At 42.9% G+C, this 20,094-nt stretch overlaps 1 protein-coding gene across 1 annotated transcript in view; it reads right to left on the minus strand.

Annotated features, from left to right (window-relative positions):
- slc24a3 (solute carrier family 24 member 3) overlaps positions 1 to 20,094 on the minus strand; it is a 148,672-nt gene that overhangs the window by 83,491 nt on the left and 45,087 nt on the right. The window contains exon 2 of the mRNA XM_028603933.1: positions 6,229 to 6,354. Within this exon, the coding sequence (XP_028459734.1) occupies positions 6,229 to 6,354 (126 nt within the window). The remainder of the gene's footprint in view (positions 1 to 6,228; positions 6,355 to 20,094) is intronic.

Consider the following 20,094-nt stretch of genomic DNA (forward strand, 5'->3'; position numbering starts at 1 on the left):
GAGAGAGAGAAAGAGGAAGTGATTCGTTGCTGTTGTCGCTATTTTCGGGATTCTGATTGGCTAACGTGGGCTTGAGCTTCTCGTTACACTGCCACCTACAGGTCTGGCATGCTCTTGGCTGCATTGACGGCATATATACACGGGTACATGTAAACGAATACACAGACTAATTTTTGCAACCAATGGAGTCGCCCCCTGCTGGAAATGAGATAGAATGCAGGTTAAAGGCACTTCTGCATTGGCTTCACTTTTCAGGCCCTGGAAGGAGTATGGATGCGTTTGCACTGTCTGTTGGTATATTGTGTGTGGTGAGATGAGAGGCGGTTAGTGCCACTGATCCGACCAATTCCAGCACAGAATGCTGGAGAAGAGACAGTTGCTGTAATAAGAATGTAAAGAAGAATCTCCTCTGACAGATAAGAGGAGACGTTCTCAAATGTGTTTGGGAAAGCTGTCAGTTTTACTCGTCACCTGCACAGGTAATCAAACTGGGCTTAACTAAAAAAAAATTATCTGAGCTGTTACATATTCATTTGAGTGGGGACATTTTGTAATCTGAAGGTCTTTCATTTTGTTTGTTTTTATTTGTTTAGCACTCAGTGCTGCTGGTGTTTTGTTTTGTGCTAAGCTTCACCTGTCAATCGAATACTGCGAGCACCTGTCTGTTGTTAGTTTGGTTGATGCTCCTCTCTTTTGGATTAACCAAGATGGGATTTAGTGCTAAAACCAGGATTTTTAGAATGAATTAAACGTCAATCTCATTTATCAAGCAAACATTTTGTAAACTGAATTATCAATCAGTCTAAAAAATAAAAAATGGACAGATTCATTGATAATGAAAATAATCATTACTTGCAGCCCCGGGGGCCATCATTGCTAATTAGAGGTCGACCGATTAATCGGTCGGCCGATTTTTGGCATTTTTTTACATAATCGTCATCGGCCAATATCCCAGTATATCAAGCCGATTAATAGGCAGGCGCATCTGCGGGCAGCCTAGAGTTAAAAACATGAATAGGCGACATTTTTTACAGCGCACTCAGACCACCTGCCTCCAGCCCCTCCCCTCGTGAATTCTTGCGCTGTGTGTCTCGCACAGTCACTTCAGGCTCCGACGCTACCGTTAGTAGTAGCTAGCATATTGCTGGTGTTCTTGCCTTGGGATTAACTGTACTAATAAAACCGTACAAAACACCGCGGCCACACCGCTGTGGAAGCTCCCCGAATGTCATTTATCAAAGCCTGGTTGTTACCCCTGTGCGTGGCAGGCTCATCCTCTCCTATAACGGAGCTAACTAGAGCTAACCACTAACGGAGCTAACCGCTAACGGAGCTAACCGCTAACGGAGCTAACCGCTAACGGAGCTAACCGCTAACGGAGCTAATCGTTGCTAACAGAGCCTTAAGTTCTCCGTGCCTGTATCCATTAACTGCATCTATGGACTCGAGCATGAATAAAACCCTTAATTTTATTAAATTGGCTGCACGAGTTTTAAATTACAACTCAGAGTTTTGATCCTTATGAGTGCAACAGGACATGTAACAGTAGGATCCCCAAAACACAGATACAACACTTCAACAAATGAACAATGATCTAACAAACAAGGTGAACAAGAATTGACTTTAGATAACCCTAGTCTGATTTGATTCAACAGGAGTTAGGAGGAAATAGTGTTGAGATTAATAATAACATGTCACTTTCTGTGAAGATGTGCAGATTTGTATTCTCAGAATTTAATAAATGCTGCTAAGTGCACTAAACTTTATTTTTTCATTTACAAGTTTATTTGACAAAGTTTATTTTCTTCTTACCTGTTTCGTTTATTTAATATATTTTTCATATATTATTTATACAATATACAGTACGTTTTTAAATTATACATTTTTAATTGAAGTATACAAGTGTAGATTGGTGAAGTGTTCAATAAATGTTTTTGTTGAGAAATTCTGTATATTAGTGTTACATTTTATCTTTCAAATAGAGGTTTAAAAACAAGCACATATCGGCCAAATATCGGCTGACCTTGATTTCTAAAGATCGGCATCGGCATCGGCCAGAGAAAACCCATGTCGGTCGACCTCTATTGCTAATGCACACAAAGAAATTGGGTAGCACTTAACATTACAGCTCGGTAAAAACCAGGGGTTCATGCGTACACTTTGTTCAAGTGTTCATTTTTCGGATAAGTTTGTTTTTTTATTAGTTATTTGATGCTATAAAAACTGGGTGAAACGTCATGATTGACAGCTGTGATTGACTCGCTATTGGTTGGGCAGGTGTATGGGAGGGACTTTGATACCGCGGCTCCACCGCCTGGGTAATACTTAGGATTGGGCATGGAGAACCGGTTCCAAAATGGAATCGTTTTTTAATTGGTATCGTTTGGAAAATTTAGTTTTGAATCTGATCATCGGTTCCAAATTTAATAAGTGCAAGTTTTGGTTTCCATAGCGCCCACCGTACTTCCAGGCGCTTGTTGTGTTGCAGCCACAGAGCACAGTAAATGGTGCTCTAGTGTGGATTTATTTTAGGTTTAAAAAGCCTGGTAAAACTGTAAATTACCACTGAATTAAAAATAAACTGTCCTCTTATGTCTGAAATAAGCATGTAATCCGTTTCAACTCCACCCCTCGAAGAATCGGAATTGAGAATCAATAAGAACCAGAAGCTTCAGGATTGTTAAAATCAAAACGATGCCCAACCATAGTAATATTAGACTGAAATGTATGTACCACGGTAATAAGAGGCCAAAAACAAAGGGTAATAATAGGGAAACATTTAAAGATATATAGTATTATATTATATCTCATCTTACCAATTGGTGATGACAATTAACCATTAACACATGATTTGCATCATACCTCATGATGCACATGTATCTCCCACTAACATCATTTTCTATTAAGATGAATCCAGATCAGTACAGTTCAAATGATTTGCACACTTGACGGAGCCTCGCAGACCCCAGCTGGCCTGAGCCAACAGCAGAAGGAGCAATGTTATTTTGGGGAATTTGCCGCCACGTGTCACAAGCTCCATTGTTGCGTATTTGCAGAGGGGCTGTCAAGCGAACACCACTACAAATAGGACTAGCTACCTGAATTTTGAATTCCCAACAGAGGCGCATTCCAGCAAATACCCTACTCCCTTATTCCCCGACAGAACACTCCTTATCTCTATAACAAAGTAAAAGACTGCACACAAAAACTGTCAGTCTTACCTTTATTAAATCCTCCACTTTAGACTTTTTCTTTGGCAGGAGGGTGAAATAATTTGACTTTTTGTCCTCTAATTCAACCTGAAACGTGCAAGACGTTGTCATTTGGTTTAGTGTCTAATCTAGCAAGGAAGTTAAACGAATAAAACAAATCCAATTAACCGCTCTGTCTGAAGCGTTCGCTTGTTTTGAGAACAAAAAAGGCTTAGACTCTCCACATGAGATCAAAAACTTGTTTAGATGGATACGCGCATGCACATCACATCTGCAGCATGCACAAAGATGCTCGTATCTCCTCAGTGTGTGCACATGCCGTGTTTCTGTGCTTGTGCATGTAGTATATTTTCTTGTGAATGTGTAAAAAAAAAAAAACCAGAGAGAGTGATAGATAGAAAAACACAAAGAAAAAGCAGGAGACAGGGAGCGCTCCAGGGGGACGAGAGAGAGCAGATGATAATGGAACGAGTGAGAGAGAAAAAGCTGTATAAGGAACACGTTGTAAAGGCCCCTCTTAGTGCAGGAAAGCAGGAATAATCCCTATTAAGTTAATTAGTGTTTCAGGAGACAAAGCGTAATTAAACAGAAACGGGCTATAAACTATGTGCTGTCTAAATAGTCAGATTGCAGAATCCGATGTCTGTACAGCCCAAACTGCAGGCAGGAGGAGCATGTGTGCATGCAGACATTAGATGGGGGCGGTGTGTTTACAATGAGATCAAGAGAATGCTTGGCAGGACGTCAGCCCTGTAAAGCCCCAGGATTCCACATGGAAAACACTAACACACTCCGCGCCATGGGGAAAACACATGCAAATGCTCACGCGCACACACAAACAAACACACACACACACACACACACACACACACACACACACACACACACACACACACACACACACACGCCCCAGAAAAAGCAAACATACGACATGAGAGCTTTTGGTACACACTGAGGAAGCAACTAGCATACACTCAGGGATAAAAGCCCAGTGACGCTGGCAGCGTTCAGTCTAAAAGGAGCACAGAGAGGATTTCTACCTGGGAGAAGTTTGTGATTTTCATCAGCTTTCATCTTAATGTCAACATCCCCCTCATTTTCTCTCTCTCTCTCTGTTTGTCTTCTGCTCTTTACCAGAGGCAGCGCTGTTCATTATTCATCTTCAGTTCAGCATTTTTGAAGCCAGCTCTCCTGAGAAAGGATAGTGTGTGTGTGTGTGTGTGTGTGTCTGTGTGTGTAATAGTGAAGGGAAGTGGGCATAGTGCTTCCACATTTTCTGTGTGTGTGTATATATGCGTGTGTGTGTGTGTGTGTGTGTGTGTGTGTGTGTTTCAGTGTTGGAGTTCTCGAGTCCTGGACTCGGACTCGGGTCTCTATTCTCTGGACTCGTGACTTGACTCGGACTCTCGGACTGATGACTTGTACTTGGACTCGGACTCGAGGATATATAAAATCGGACTTGAGCATTCATGAAAAAGGACTCAGACGTTGGATGAAGTTTTTGACTAAATAGGTTATACAAATTTGATATAAGATGTTAAACTTTTCCTGTTTCGGGCTCCAAGACCGGCCGGGAAGCAGCTGGGGAGACGTTCCATCCAGGGCTGATGTTCTTTTGGGGCTAACCGACAGTATTAACAAAAGATGAAGCTACCATGTCTTGAGAAGCTTCTTGTTTTATTGTTATCTGTTAACTCACTTTACATCGTCTTAGGGATGTTTTTGTTCTGTCGCTTTTTCCTCACAGCCACACATTCGCTTCTCAGTCGGACACCGCTACCGCTCGCTCTCCTTGCTTGAACACACACTCACTGACGTCACTGCATTTTCGCTCTTACTTTTCGCTCTCGTAACAAAGGAATTGATATTGATATATGCGCCCCGGATCGTGAAATTCGCCTACACGGATTTAACATCCAATGCCGAAAAGAGCACCGCTAAATGTCAGAAATAAACTCCCTTTGCAATTGTGATTGTTTGATGTAGACCCTCTTTTATTAGTTTATCAGCTCTTTAAAGGTGCCAGAGTGGAGAAATGTAGGCAGTCTTGGACTTCAACACAGACTAAACCTTGATGACTCGACTTGGAATCGAACACTGGGGACTCAAGACTCGACTCAGACTCGAATTCAGGTAATAGTGACTGGACTCTGACTCTTCTTTGGTGACTTGGACTTGAACACTGGGGACTCGAGACTCGACAGTTGGTGACTCGACTACAACACTGGTGTGTGTGCGTGTATATGTGTGTGTGTGTGCGTGCGTGTGTGCGTGCGTGTGTAATAGTGAAGGGAAGTGGACATAGTGCTTCCTTCGAAAACCTGATATTTCTTTCATCATAGAGGACCCTAACAACTCTTCCTACCATACAGCGAGAAAGTGTATTGTGGCAGATGAAAAGCAAAAGAATTGTCCAGATATACTACAAGCGATTGTGCACTGCTGTAAAGTGATGTATAGCGAGCTCCACTCCTTCGCTGAATCAATTCAACACCACACAGTAGTAGGGAACTCAACAGCATAATGACAACACAAATGGTCCCAGTACACTTCCCTGGGGAATACCCCAAAATAGTTTTTATATTATATATTCCCAAAAAGTGATTGCCTTGGTTGTGTACCAAATGCATTTAACAGGATTGTACAATAATCTGCCACATTGGCAGTCCATAACCCTATACAAAAAGTACAATATGGAAGCACAACCACACCTGACCCAATTATGCACAACAGAATAAAGAAGAAATGTGGCATCTTGGGCTTTGGCTCTGATATGTCCTGAAACTCCAAAATAAGATACAGTAGGTACGTGTCATACAGTAATAAGAGCATCTTGACATAATCAATTGGTTGTTCTATTCAAAGAAAATGCTTAACTCCCCACACTGGTGTTTGCATTGCACTGCGATTAATACCTCTACCTCTCTTGCAAAGACACATGGGGTTCTTTAAATTGCTTTGTCTCAGAAACCTCAAAGTTCTGCCTGCTCTTGTGACATGTTTTCTTACGTCTTACCTGGTTCTGTGCAGTTTTTTGCAGGCTCAGAGTAGAGCTTTGACTCGTTGTCGTAGACTTCTTGTAGAAGATGACGGCTCTCCCACCTCGCTCCCTCGTCAACCACGGAACTGGAAACATGATATCCTGAGAGAGTCCGACAAAGGCAGAAACAAAGAGAAAGAGATGGTGAATGGTTAGAATGGTTTCATAAAGAACGTATTCACTGAAAACAAACCACGAGACAAACCATTAGTGGCAGCTCTATCCCTGGGCAGTTGGCTTGGTGAAAGACACTGAATGCATCACGTTGCATTCAAAAGAAATTGGTTTTATGTAACAAAATAACACTTTCAAAGAGATCCCTAATATATTTTGTTATGTTATTACGTTTTATTCTGATAGATGCATGTTGTGATGCCCCTCATGCAAAAACGTCTAATGGCCAAAATGCACAAGCTCTTAGTTCCATAGTTAATAGACATTCTTGAATACTCCAAACATTCCCTCTCCCCACAGAACAAAGGCAGATGAGACATGCATCTTGTGTCACTATGTTCCTGCGGGAGCATTAGTGCAGTAAACGCAGCAGCACAGTAAGCGCAGCAAGGCCAATCATTCCAGCTCAGTCATTTGGGTCACACTATCCTCAAGCGCCCCACCTCCCACCCATCTCCTCTCCCACCATGCAACAAGCCCCGTCTTAGGTGCACAGCATGCCGGGGCTTCTATAAATAGCACTGAGCTCGGCTATATTTATCAAAATGCAGAAACATGAAATGTTGGCAACGTTATGCAAACAGCTATGTCACAGGCAGATGGAAGAATAGAGAGGCAGTGAGCTAGAACAGGATGCTCTGGAGTGATGATTGTAGCTGATGTATGGCAGTATTATGGTGGATGTGTGCTTGGGAGCATATGTTTAGCTAATAACAGTGAACACCAACAACTATCCTTAAGCCCAAGAGCAGAACTAAGTCTCAGAAGAAGCAATGCAACAAAGATGTGAATCCCTGAGAAAAATGTGTTACCTCCTCAATAAGTATTTTAACTGATTGTTTTTTTGTGAGCCCTCTTTCACATTAAAAGCAAAGTTGTATCGCCACCTTTCCTTAAAAAAATGGCCTTTTCTGTAAATAGTCAGTACAACCAAATTACTAAATAATTATTTTTCCTCTTACCTTTTTGGCAGCCATATTTTGGTTTTATTTTTCTACTTCTGACATATTCAAGAAGGGCTGCACGATTTATATAATCGCAACCGCGATGTCACTCCGTGAGATTACATAGCAACAGTGTGCGATTTAAGTAAACAAAAAGGTGTGCTGTGTGTGACACTCACTGTGTGAGCACTGCAGTCTCCACGTTGTAACACCCTTCACTTTACCAACAGTATTAACAACAGATGAAGCCACCGTGTCTTAAAGGTGCCCTGCCATACAAAACCGTTTTTACTTGTATTTTTTTAAATATGTTAGGTCCATATGTGTTTGTGTTATGTCGTGAATGTGAAAATTAACTGCTACCTCCTCTGTCAGCTCTAGGCACTGAAAAGAAATAAGCAGAGAAATCAGACCAATTACAAAAGCTGGTCAGTCTGACATGATGTTGCCTGAGCTCATTACTATTCATGAGCTCGCCCATTTGTGCTGGGTAAAGGATGCTGACAGCCAGGCTCTCATTGGCTAGCTGTTAGCCAATCAGAGTCAAGCAGCTTAGCTCGTTGAATTCGAATTGGTTTGAGTGTCTTCCCTACCATTGTTTTTTTTTAGGGGGAATTACAAAATTATATAATTAAGCTTTATATTCAACAACAACAAAACAGATGCGTGAGATAAAGCTGTTTTCACACATACAGGTAATTCACTTCTCGTTCCTTGCCTAAAAGTTCAATTCATTTTTACTTTAGTCACGCAACCTTGCCCCTATTTTTACCTGTTGCTGAGTAACATACATTAACATCCCATGGTTTCATGAATGTAGCATACCTGTATCAAGCTCCTTTGTAGTAACTAGCGGTAAAAAAAATGTCAAAGAGGAGCTCCGTGCTACAAAGTGCAGATTGCTAGTTGTTTAAGCCGCTACAGACCTCGGTCACAGCTCGGTCGTATCAGCGGCATTTAGTGTTGAGCCGCAACAGAGTTCCTCAACACCGGCTCCGGTGCTCCGTCAGGTCAGCTGTAGTTAGTGGTTCAGTTATCCAAGAATAGGTGACTGTCAGCCAGATATAGAGCACCACGAGCTGCCGGTCATTTCAGCGGAGATTACGGTTAAGTAAGTAATGAAACGACTAGTAAGAAAAGAACTAATGTTAGTCCCTGTTGCTGCCATGTTGTTTGTGTAGTCTATGGCAAACGCGCGGGGGGAGGGCTGAGCCATAGACAGTATATAATGGACCAATAGACCCCGTTGCTCTGGACGGAGACCAGTGAACAAGGGGGTAAGCTTCGCTTCAGAACTTGAGCCATCATGGCGCCATTTTGTTGCTAACTGGCCATCACCTCCTGTTAGCATTCCGCTGACCGCCATTTTTTTTTACGTCACTTGACTGCGAATAACTTTACATCTGAAGCGTTTAAAGACTCTATTTGTCCGTTGTTTAGTTCCAAAGAAACACGACAATGTATAAAAGGCTCCATTACCTTGTACCTCACGTTATGGCTCCGTAGCAGACGTTTTTGTAAAAATAGGCTAACGATTGTGTCATAACCAAGTGACTTACTGTCGCATAGTAGAGGAATTACCGTATAGTACAGGAGAAGCTCGCAGGCAGTTTCGACTTACATGAGATGTTTAGGTTTAATTACTAATGTTAACTAGCATGTTAGTGATCAATAATTAGCCTGTGCCCATGTTATCTCCTTACATACACCTACAGTCTCCGTATCTGTAAGATTGGGAATGATTGAGATTTCTCTTGGCACAGCTACCAGAAGACTTACAACTTTCAGACACGTTGCTCACGTCACATTCTCTCAGTTGGAGGTTGCGCAGTAAAGCTGGCCATCACCGGAAAAGTGCTTCTAATAGCCTTCACTGGCATAGACAGTATATAATGGACCAATAGACCCCGTTGCTCTGGACGGAGACCAGTGAAGGCTATTAGAAGCACTTTTCCGGTGATGGCCAGCTTTACTGCGCAGCCTCCAACTGAGAGAATGTGAGGTTACCGAACCTGAAGCGAAGCTTACCCCCTTGGGCTGAGCCCATTCAGAACTACGGGAGCCCAGAGGGGAGCGTCGGCAAATGTTAAGGAGAAAACAGATTTTCATTTAAACAAATCAACGTTAACTACACATTCAAGTTAATCAATAAAATCTATTTATCGCCCAGTCCTACAACATTGCTGTTGGGGAGTAAGTCACACATGGGCAAGTCACAAGCAAGTCTCAAGTCTTAACCTTCAAGTCTCAAGCAAGTCCAAGTCATTTTTTGTGACAAGCAAGTCAATTCAAGTCAAGTCATAGCTTTGGTCAAGCAAGTCACAAGTCAAGTCGTACAAAAGTTTCCATTTTTAAACAAGCTAAAGACAGTGGTTATGAACTGCTGGAGTTTTATTTGCATTTTTTCCTACTCAATATTCAGAAGACATTGTGTCCAAGCCACATACATCTGAACAGTTTAAATTTATATAGATATATAACATATTATTTAAGTGTAGCTGAATCCCACCACCTTTGCGTAATTTGGAGAGATTGACTGAGTGTATTTATCACATGGAATGAATAGTATATGTTAATATTTGTCAGTGCATTTGTGAGTGAATGTGTGTGTGTTTGAGAGAGAGTGAGTGAAAAGTTATTAATATTGGTGAGTGAATGTATGTATGCGCATATGTGTGAGAGTGCAGTGTTTTGTGTGCGTATATGTGCCTAGCTTTATTCACATACTTACGTCTGCGTGTGTGTGTGTGTGTGAGAGAGAGAAAGAGAGAGAGAGAGCGAGAAAGAGAGTTCCGTTTGTGTTGTGTGTGTATGTATGTATGTGTGTGCCTAGTTTTATTCGCTCTTACCACCACTTTGAACAAAGAGGGGAGAGTGTGCTTATTCATGGCCCAAAACTTGAAGGGAGTTCTGTCCATCACAAACGTCCAAATAGTGGTTCAGCTGAATATGGGGACTGGAACCCAAATCTGTCTGATGAAATTCGACGTGGTGGTGGTTGACGGCAGAAATTTTTGTAGTGCAGACCTTGCAAATTGCCGTTCGTTTCTTCTTTTCCTGGTCAGATGTGTAATCCTTATAGCCAAACTTTATTATTTGCGGTACAGCGGGATCCATGACGTTAAGTTACTAGCCGTAGCCAGTCTTGTTTACTGCAGGTCTGCCACCACGTGCCGCGTCATCATATCAATGGGTTCTTGCTCATGCAACAGCACTAGAATCGTAAAGTTAACTCCTCCTCAATATCAGAGGGGAAAAAATATATATTTATTAAACAGAAAGTCAAGTCATTTGACTCAAGTCTAACTCAAGTCTCTAGTCATGAATATTAAGTCAAAGTCAAGTGGAGTCTTTAATTAATGTTTATCAAGCTAGTCTCAAGTCCTAAAATTTGCGATTCAAGTCTAACTCAAGTCAAGTCATGTGACTCTTATATAGAGATGTTCCAATACCAGGTTTAATTTGAACAGCTGTATATTACTAACCCTGTATGGATGTGACATGATTGCCATTGTTGTATGGCCTGGCTCAGGTAAAACCCTTTGAACAAATACCTACAGAGAATTTTTTTTTTTTTTTTGCTAAATTATATTGTATCGGAGCGGTGCATATTGCGTACTTGCTGATACCAATACCAGCACTTTAGGCAGTATCAGAGGCATTTCCAATACTGGTATCATAACTTTACTGATTTATGCCTGTATCTCTGTTTCAGAACCACACACACTTAAACCTTTATTCCAATAAAACACTTAAAAGGAACATCTTGTCTGCATTCTGATGGATGCCCCCTGATGGCCAGAACCTTTTAAAGACCAGCCAAAATATACAGTCCTTTCCAGTCACCAAAACATTTGGCCCTTCGAGCCGGATACAGCGTGGTCACCGTGGGAGAGACACGCCAGGATGACGCCTCTCACACTTCCACTGCTGCATGAGGACGGGAAAGTCATGCGTGGAGCAGAAGCTGCCTATCCACACCAGTCTGAGTATACAGAACCCCCTCTTCTACGCCTGCCTCTGCCTGATGGAGGCCTGCCCCAGAAACAGCGCCTGAGTAACTTGAAACTCTTCATAAGCTGAGCGGAGATAATCAGAGGCTGCAGCAGCAGTTAATGGACATGCCCTTCATGCCCGCACTTCCCTTCCAGACCTACCAGCACTACAAGAGACAGCTTACAGATTCCTGTACCCAATACGTGTTACAATCCCAAGCCTCTTCCACTTTTTTGACTGGCTTGACTATGAGCTGAAGATGCAAGAGACAGTGTATGAGCCTCTAAACAGTGAAGACAAGAGCAGAACAGGACCCAGGACAGAGCGCCGCCGCAACGGTAATAGTGGCAAGAGCACCAGCATCATGCACACCACAGACCAACCTGAGAGCACACCAGCAGTAGAGAAGGCCCCCTCTAGCACCAAGCAGCCAGAGAGGACAGCATACTGCCCTTACTGCTCTAACACGCAGCACTTCCTAGATAAGTGTGCGAACTTTGCACAGCTTACAGTGGAACAGATAACAGTGTGGATCAACAAAAGGTGCTGGCGATGCGGTTGCGCAAAACAGGCTGCACAGTGCCGCCTGAAGATTGCATGTTACAACTGTAAGGGGAAACATCTGCAAGCTCTGCATGAAGTGAATATAAAACCTGCAGCTGAGGATACATCCTGCCTCTCCAGATGACTAACAGAGTGCAACCTCTGCTGTTAATCGGGTCAGATTATACACAATCACTCCAGTGGAGCCTGTGCGTTTGGGAACCCATGGGGGACCAGCAGCAGTGAAGACGAGGTTGGGCTGGACACTTTAGGGGCCGACCAGGTACAGCAAGCAGCAGGCAACATCACAACAGTGCCTGCACGTCTCCACCCTCTCACCCACTGCCGAGCTTCTACAGAGTGTAGAGAGATTGTGGCAGCTGGAAGTTATGCCCTACAGGAGGGAAAAGCTTGTCACACGCTCCAGGCAGGATCAGGAAGCAGTCTGCCTGCTGGAGGCGAAGACCACACAAGTAAAGGTTGATGGGATTCAGCGCTACGCCTCTCCCCTCCACAGGGTGAAGAACATGCCACAGCTTCAGGCACCTAAGGAGGCTGTGCTAGCTAATCTTGGCACCTGCGCCTGCTGCGAGACCCTCAAAGAGCAGCAGTATACTGTGCACAGATTGGAAAGCTGGAAAAGGCGGGCTATGCAGTTAAAGTGTCAGAAGAGTCCTGGTTCATCCCACATCACATTGTCAGCCATAACATAAAGAACAAGATTGTGTTCAACTGTTCCTTCATGTATAAGGGAAAAAACCTTAACGAGCTGCTGTTACCTGGGCCCATCTTAAGTTCCAGTCTACTTGGTGTAATGCTGCGCTTGAGAGCATGCCATTGCTGTCAGCAGCGATATCAAAGGCATGTTTCACCAGGTGAGGCTGCTCCCAGAGGACAAGCCCTTGCTGCGCTTCCTGTGGCGAGACCTGAAGACAGAGGAACCACCCAGCATCTACACAAGTCCTTCCATTACAGAATTTCCTGCAGAAACGTGTTTGACCACAGTTAGCCAGGTGAAGATGTTCGACTGTCTACAGAACGATTGTTTTATGTGGACAACTGTCTGCAGGGCCTCCTGTCTGTGGAAGAAACCCATCACCTGGTCGACAAACTGACCTCACTGTTGGCTATAGGTGGATTTGAGCTACGCCAGTGGGCCAGTAACACCCCTGAGGTCATCAGCCACATGCCCAAAGAAGCCACATCTGAGAGCAGTGAGTTGCGGATCAATGAGTCAGACACTGACCCATAGGAGCTCGCCCTGGCAGCACGGTGGCTCAGTGGTTAGCACTTCTGCCTCACAGCAATAAGGTTCTGGGTTCGAGTCCAGGTCGTTCCGGGCCTTTCTGTGTGGAGTTTGCATGTTCTCCCTGTGTTTGCGTGGGTTCCCTCCGGGTGCTCGGGTTTCTTCCCACCATAAAGACAAGCATGAAAATTAGCCGACTGGCTAAGACTGGCGCATTTACAGAAATGTTGATTAATGTGCATTGTCCTAATCAAATAAACTTACTTACAACAACTGGGACTCCGCCGGCTCTGCAATTCAGACACCTTAAGGTATAAATACTGTATGCTGGACCAACCCACACCCACCATGCGAAACATATACAGAGCCTGTACGACCCCCTGGGATTTATAGTCCCCTTCACCACGTGGGCCAAGGTCCTTGTGCAGCACTTGGGGGACAAACAGAGAGACTGGGATGACCCGTCACTGCCTGATGTGGTAGTGGTGCTGCAGCCATGGCTGACGTAGGAGGAAGAGTTGCAGCATCTCTCCCAGATTCTACTGCCTCGCTGCTATATGACCCTGAGATGGACGCGTCAAACCCCTATAGAGACCTACACATCTTTGCTAATGGGTCAGAGAAGGCATATGGCTCAGTGGCCTATCTGCGGACGGCGAGCTCACATGGCCGTGTGGAAGTGTCTTTCCTGACTGCCAGATCCAGATTGGCCCTGAAAAAGCAGCAATCAATACCAAGACTAGAAGTGTGTGCTGCCCTGACAGCTGCACAGCTCTGCATTACTGCAAAGAGAGCTGAATGTGAATATCCGCAATGTTGTCTTCTGGACTGACTCCACAACAGTACTCACATGGCTCCAAGTCCGACTCCTGCCGGTACAAGGTATTTGTGGGAACACGGGTAGCTGAAATCCAGGAGCTGATTGACATCTGGGCCTGGAGATATGTGGATTCTGTCAACAACCAAGCTGATGACATTGCACGGGGGAAAACACTGCTGGAACTGGCTGGTAAGACCAGATGGAGTCAGGGCCCTGCCTTCCTACAACAGTCGCCTGAAGTCTGGCCCACACAGCCAGCCACAGAGAAGACAGAAAATTATGCTAAGCTGCGAATACCCACTGTCTGCTGTCTCACTACAAGCATATAGACTTCTCTGCTACCAAATGCTGATCAGTTTTTCTCGTTCAGAGCGCTGACAGAGGCTGTTGCACAATCCAGCCCTCGTCATCAGTGAGCCCCATCAGTCTTTCTGCTGATGACTACAAAGAAGCAGAGAGAGAAGTATTGAGACGAGCTCATCAGGACAGCTTTGCTGAGGAGCTCAGCCTCTTGAGTACCGGTAAGCCAGTAGCTGCCACCAGTAGACTGATCTCCCTAGCACCATAGTATGACGAGACTGTGAAACTCATCCAGGTTGGAGGAAGGCTCCACCGCAGTAACCAGCTAGAGCCAGAATCTATTCACCCAGTGGTCCTGGACCATCGGCATAAAGTGACCCAGCTCATCATCCAGGACGTGGACAAGGGACCCAGGATCAGAGCGCCTTTTTGCAGAGCTGCGGCGCAAATAATGGATTCTTCATGGCCGTGAAGCTGTTAAGCGCCAACACTGTCCAGACTAAGACTGCTGAAGCCCCCGTTCTTCTCTACGGGCATGGACTGCTTCGGGACTTTCGCAGTGAAGGTTGGACGTCGCAACGAGAAGAGATGGGGCATACTGTTTAAATGCCTGACGACGCGTGCTGTGCACGGGGTAAGCCAGCTGAGCTCCAGTCCGACCAGAGCACTAATTCTAACTAAGGGAGGTATAAGAGAGCTCCAGGAGGCCTTCAGGTCATTACATCCCACACTCCAGGCTCATCTGGCAAAACACCACATTAGGTTTCAGTTCAACCCCCCCCAAGCGGAGGAGTCTGGGAAAGGGAAGCAAAAGCTGTTAAAGCTGCACTGTATGCCACCATCCAGTCACAGACTGTTCCTGCGGAAAGTACTTATTGCAGTGGAGGGGATTTTAAACTCTGTGTCCACAGACGTGGCGGATGCTGACCCAGTGAGCCCCAACTTGCTTCTCATGGGTCGTTCGCCTTGTCGCTCTGCCTGCCATAGCAGACACTGATACGGTCAGTCCTTGTTAGTGTGGCAAATTTAGTGTAACAAATTTGGGAGCAGCTATGGCAAAGGACGACCTCCTCAGGCAGGTAAAATTGGCACTGCGCTCTGCTGCTCGCTGAAGAAGACGGCTTAAGTTTCAGTTTTGGGAAAGTTTGGAAGAGAGTGCTGGCGTCGAAAGACTTTTTCTATATTGATAATATAACAGTGTTGCTGTACTTCGTTTTACCTCATAATAATGTTACACTGTGTTTATTGCACTGCAATAATGTCGTGGAACGTTACTGCTCGTTATTGTATAATGGCAGAGCCTCGCACTGCCCGTGTGTTTAATTGTTTAGAGCGCTGTATATTAACGGAGGTGTTGCTTTGCAAGCCTTACGTGTCTCAATTTGAAATATTGTATGTTGTTCTTACACAATGTGTAACGTTGTTTATGTTAAGGAGGAATTCTTATATAATCTTCATATAATAATTCATAATTAGTATGTGTTCAGTTGAATTTAGCATGTTGTGTATTGTTGCAGTTAATGTGCAGCAAATGAAATTGAACTTTATACAGTAGCTTGAAACACCCTCTTCAGGAATCCTCTCTGTTATTCCTAAATAACTTGAATCTGTGCTTTATTAGACAGCACATACACACACACACAGACAGACACACATGCACGCACACACACACACACACACACACACACATGCTAGTTTAAGTACACACACTCACCTGCGTGACATGCATGTAGACACACTTACACTGAAACACAGACAGACCTTGGTGAGTGTTTAGGTGGCTGGTGGTCCAGTGAAGCAGAATGCATCACCACTGCTGAGGTTACTATGGTGATGTGACGTAATAGATAAGATGCAGGGAGGGTTTGGGGGGGGAGGTGTGCATGAGATAGCTCTGAGTAACGCGGCACAAGCACTCAGACACACACACACACACACACACACACACACACACACACACACATGAAACAATGACTAACCAAACTACACGCACATGCTCTCTGATGTGTCAGTCACACAAGTCGACACACTGGGACTCAGTAGCAGTTCCACATGGAAGACAGGAATGAGAGTCATGTTAATCATGATCATGTAAAAAGCTACAAATGCACATTTTCAAGTTGCATGTTGATATGTATTCATTTCAAAGTCAAATTCAGGTATTCATATCTGCCTGTGATTAGCTACAAGTCGTACTAATGTAGAGTTTTCAGAATTTGAGTATTTTCCCTCCTCCAATCGGACAGGTCTGTGATGAACACTAGTCTCTGTAGTCTACTGCGTTATTCAAAGTAGAGCTGCAGAAATGAATCGCACCATTGTCAACTATTAAATTAATCGCCAACTATTTTGATAATCCTTTAATCGGTTTAAGTCTTTTTTTATGAAGAAAAAGTAAACATTCTCTGATTGCAGCTTGTTAAATGTGAATATTTTCTAGTTTCTTCACTCCGCTGTGACAGTAAACTTAATCTCTTTGAGTTGTGGACAAAACAAGACATTTGAGGACGTCATCTTGGGCTTTGGGAAACACTGATCGACATTTTCTGACATTTCATAGACCAAACAAATAATCGATTATTCAAGAAAATAATTGTTTGTTGCAGCCCTAATTAAAAGATCATAGTATATATTGTTTTTTTGCTTTATATTTTCCCCTACAAGTGGTTGGTTGGGTTTCTGGTACAACTTCAACCAAAAGGTAGTCCCAATACTTAGGCCAGAGCAAGATGAATGAAACAGCCCATTTCAATGAAACAGCCCATTTGTGTGGCGTCCTGTTGTGTTCATACCCCCCCACGAAAGCACAAGTAGACTTTATATTTCACAATTACTGTTTTTAGTCAGATCGTTTATGGATCTGGATTTCCCTAGACAGTATGGAGTAAGCCATGATGTGATGTACTTGCAGGAATCATCCACCTCATAGTTCTACGTCAGGAGTGTGTTTGTGTTAGAGGTCGACCAATATGGGTTTTCTCAGGTCGATGCCGATGCCGATCTTTTGAAATCAGGGTCGGCCGATGGCCGATATATGCTGCCGATTATTTTTGGCCGATATTTGGACAATATTTGCTTGTTTTTAACCTCTATTTGAAAGATAAAATTTAACACTAATAAGTACTTAAGATACACAAAATTTCTCAACAAAAACATGTATTGAACACTTGAACACCAGTCTGCTCTTGTATACTTACATTAAACATGTATAATGTAAAAACGTATATTGTATAAATAAACAAAATGGGTAAGAAGAAAGAAAATAAACTTAACTTTGTCAAATAAACTTTTCAATGAAAAGATAAAGTTTAGTGCACTTAGCAGCAGCCACGATTAATCGGTCGACCTCTAGTTGTGTATGAGATGTGTGTGTGTGTGTGTGTGTGTGTGTGTGTGTGTGTGTGTGTGTGTGTGTGTGTGTGTGTGTGTGTGTGTGTGTGTGTGTGTGTGTGTGTGTGTGCGTGTGTGTGTGTGTGTAAAGAAAGAAAACTTCAGGGGAATCAACACCAAGGGAGCTGGAATGAACCTCAAAAATACCCATCTATGTCTTGACATATTTTGCTACATTCTTCTCCCCACTACATTCATCCATTCATCTCTCCCTCCCACTAACACAGTGTCCTATATTGGCCAAAGTCTATACGTCCAAGCCGACTCCATAACATCACATGACATGGCCGCTCATCGCTCCTAACTGTCATGTTTAATTAGCTACTTTGTCTTCTTTAGCATCACTTGGCAGGTTTGTGTGTGTATGCATGTGAGTGCATGTGTGTGCACATTTCTTTCTATGCATAAAAACATGTCTGAGTCCTTGTGCATCTGTGTGACAGAGTATGTTTTTATATGGGTAGCAAGTGTGTATGTGTTTGTAGATTGCATAATTGTGCGCACGGCCATTCCTAGTCTATTAAAATGCTGTGTATTATGTGTGTATTATGTGTTTGTGTGTGTGTGTGTGTGTGTGTGTGTGTGTGTGTGTGTGTGTAGTGCTAGCTACAACCTTGTCCCTGGAGAGAAAAGAATCAGGCCATGAGCACATGGCTCTTACTATACGGTGCTGTAACATGCTACACGTGATACCAACATCCTTGGCTCCCCATCATAGGACATAGGCAATATCTAGGTTACTGTATTGTATGAACCTATTAGTATATAACCTATACATTATACATTCACAGATAAACATAAATATACATACATAATTACATTAATTATAACTAGGGCTGCCACCTCTTAGTCGATTAGTCGACTAATCGGTCGTTTTGGTCTTAGTTGACTAAGATTTCTTTAGTCGATTAGTCATTTTTTATGCTTATTCATGCTTAATTACTTATTTCCAAGAAACTTCTGAGCACATTTATGGTAAACACAAGATTTAAAGTGGTGCTTTTGCAGGATTAATTGTGGAGAAACTCAGTTTTACAGATGGTTAATTAACTACATTTATATTGTGCTTTTCTAGTCTTAACCACCTCTCAAAGGGCACAGCTCTGTCAATTAAATCAACTAATCGATTAGTCGACAAAATCCTATAAGTGTTAGTCGACTAAGAATTTCTTTAGTCGATGACAGCCCTAATTATTACATTAGCATAAGGAAACTGTTGATGAAAGTAATAATTGATGCTGTATGTTGAGAATAAAGGTCACATAGTGACACAAACACAATCTACAAAATACAGTAGTATTGTCTATAACGGCATGCAGAAAGTAACACTATCCTAAAAGGGAGAACATAACAACATGTAGCATCTAGCTCTAATGCTGGATGGATACAAAATGCCAATAACATTCATCTAAAACAGAATTGTTTCATGTAGAATTGATTTACAACATGTTAAAAATGCTTCTATGTTAAAAGGAAACCCATCTTCTTGATGGGTAACACATACAATGTTGCACAATTTTATCAAGTCCTGCCAAAACATATGCACAAAATATTTATGAATGATGAAAATAAAGTAAAAATTTTACTCAGGTTGCCACATAAGGAAAGACTATGGGGTCACTCACAACAAAAGGGTTTATTTGCTTGGTAGCATGAATGTGCTGAGCAACTTTCTTCCCAATCTGCAAATTACATTGTGAAATATGTTATATATTGTAGCAAATAGATCGTCCAAATTGGAAATGGTTCATCCTCTGGGGAACAGGAATGTGTTTAGTAAATTTAGAGATACTCTGTTGAATAGTTTTTTATATTTCTTGTGAACAAGTCCATGACAAGGCCTGGCAAGGAAACACATCAATATCCCATTTTCATTCTTTATTAATTAAGCAACACTACATAATATACTGACCTCACTTTCTCTTTCCTTAACCTGACAAATGCTGAAGCATTCAAAAGCAGCTAAAGCCAACCTCAAAACTAAATCAGTAAAGAGTCCGACTGCCAGACTAATTTCTGATAAATTATTGACAATAACTAATGATCTTCACGGGACGTTGTTTTTTACCAGCAGAAACGGCTCTAGACCGCAGGCACAATTAATTAAGCCAATCAAATTTATTGTTTACCACGCGTAGTGTGAGAGATGAAAGCATGGAGCATGAAGCAAGTGAGCTGCAACTTTCTTCAACTAGTCTGAGACTGTGTACCCCGCTCTCACCAGGTCAAGTAGCACTGCACACCTTGACCCTGCTTGGATTGACTTGACAGCTGTGAGTCAGCTTTCTCCGCTATGAACATAATAAAAAATATAAAAAATCAAGTAGTATTCCTGGCTTATCAATGAGCACCTAGACATGTGTATGGGAATAGCACTAAATCCAGATTCAAACTACTGGCAGGGCAGTCACAGGGCCATCAGCACTTTA

The sequence above is a fragment of the Perca flavescens genome, chromosome 17 (genome assembly GCF_004354835.1).
Source record: "Perca flavescens isolate YP-PL-M2 chromosome 17, PFLA_1.0, whole genome shotgun sequence".
Lineage (NCBI taxonomy): Eukaryota > Metazoa > Chordata > Actinopteri > Perciformes > Percidae > Perca > Perca flavescens.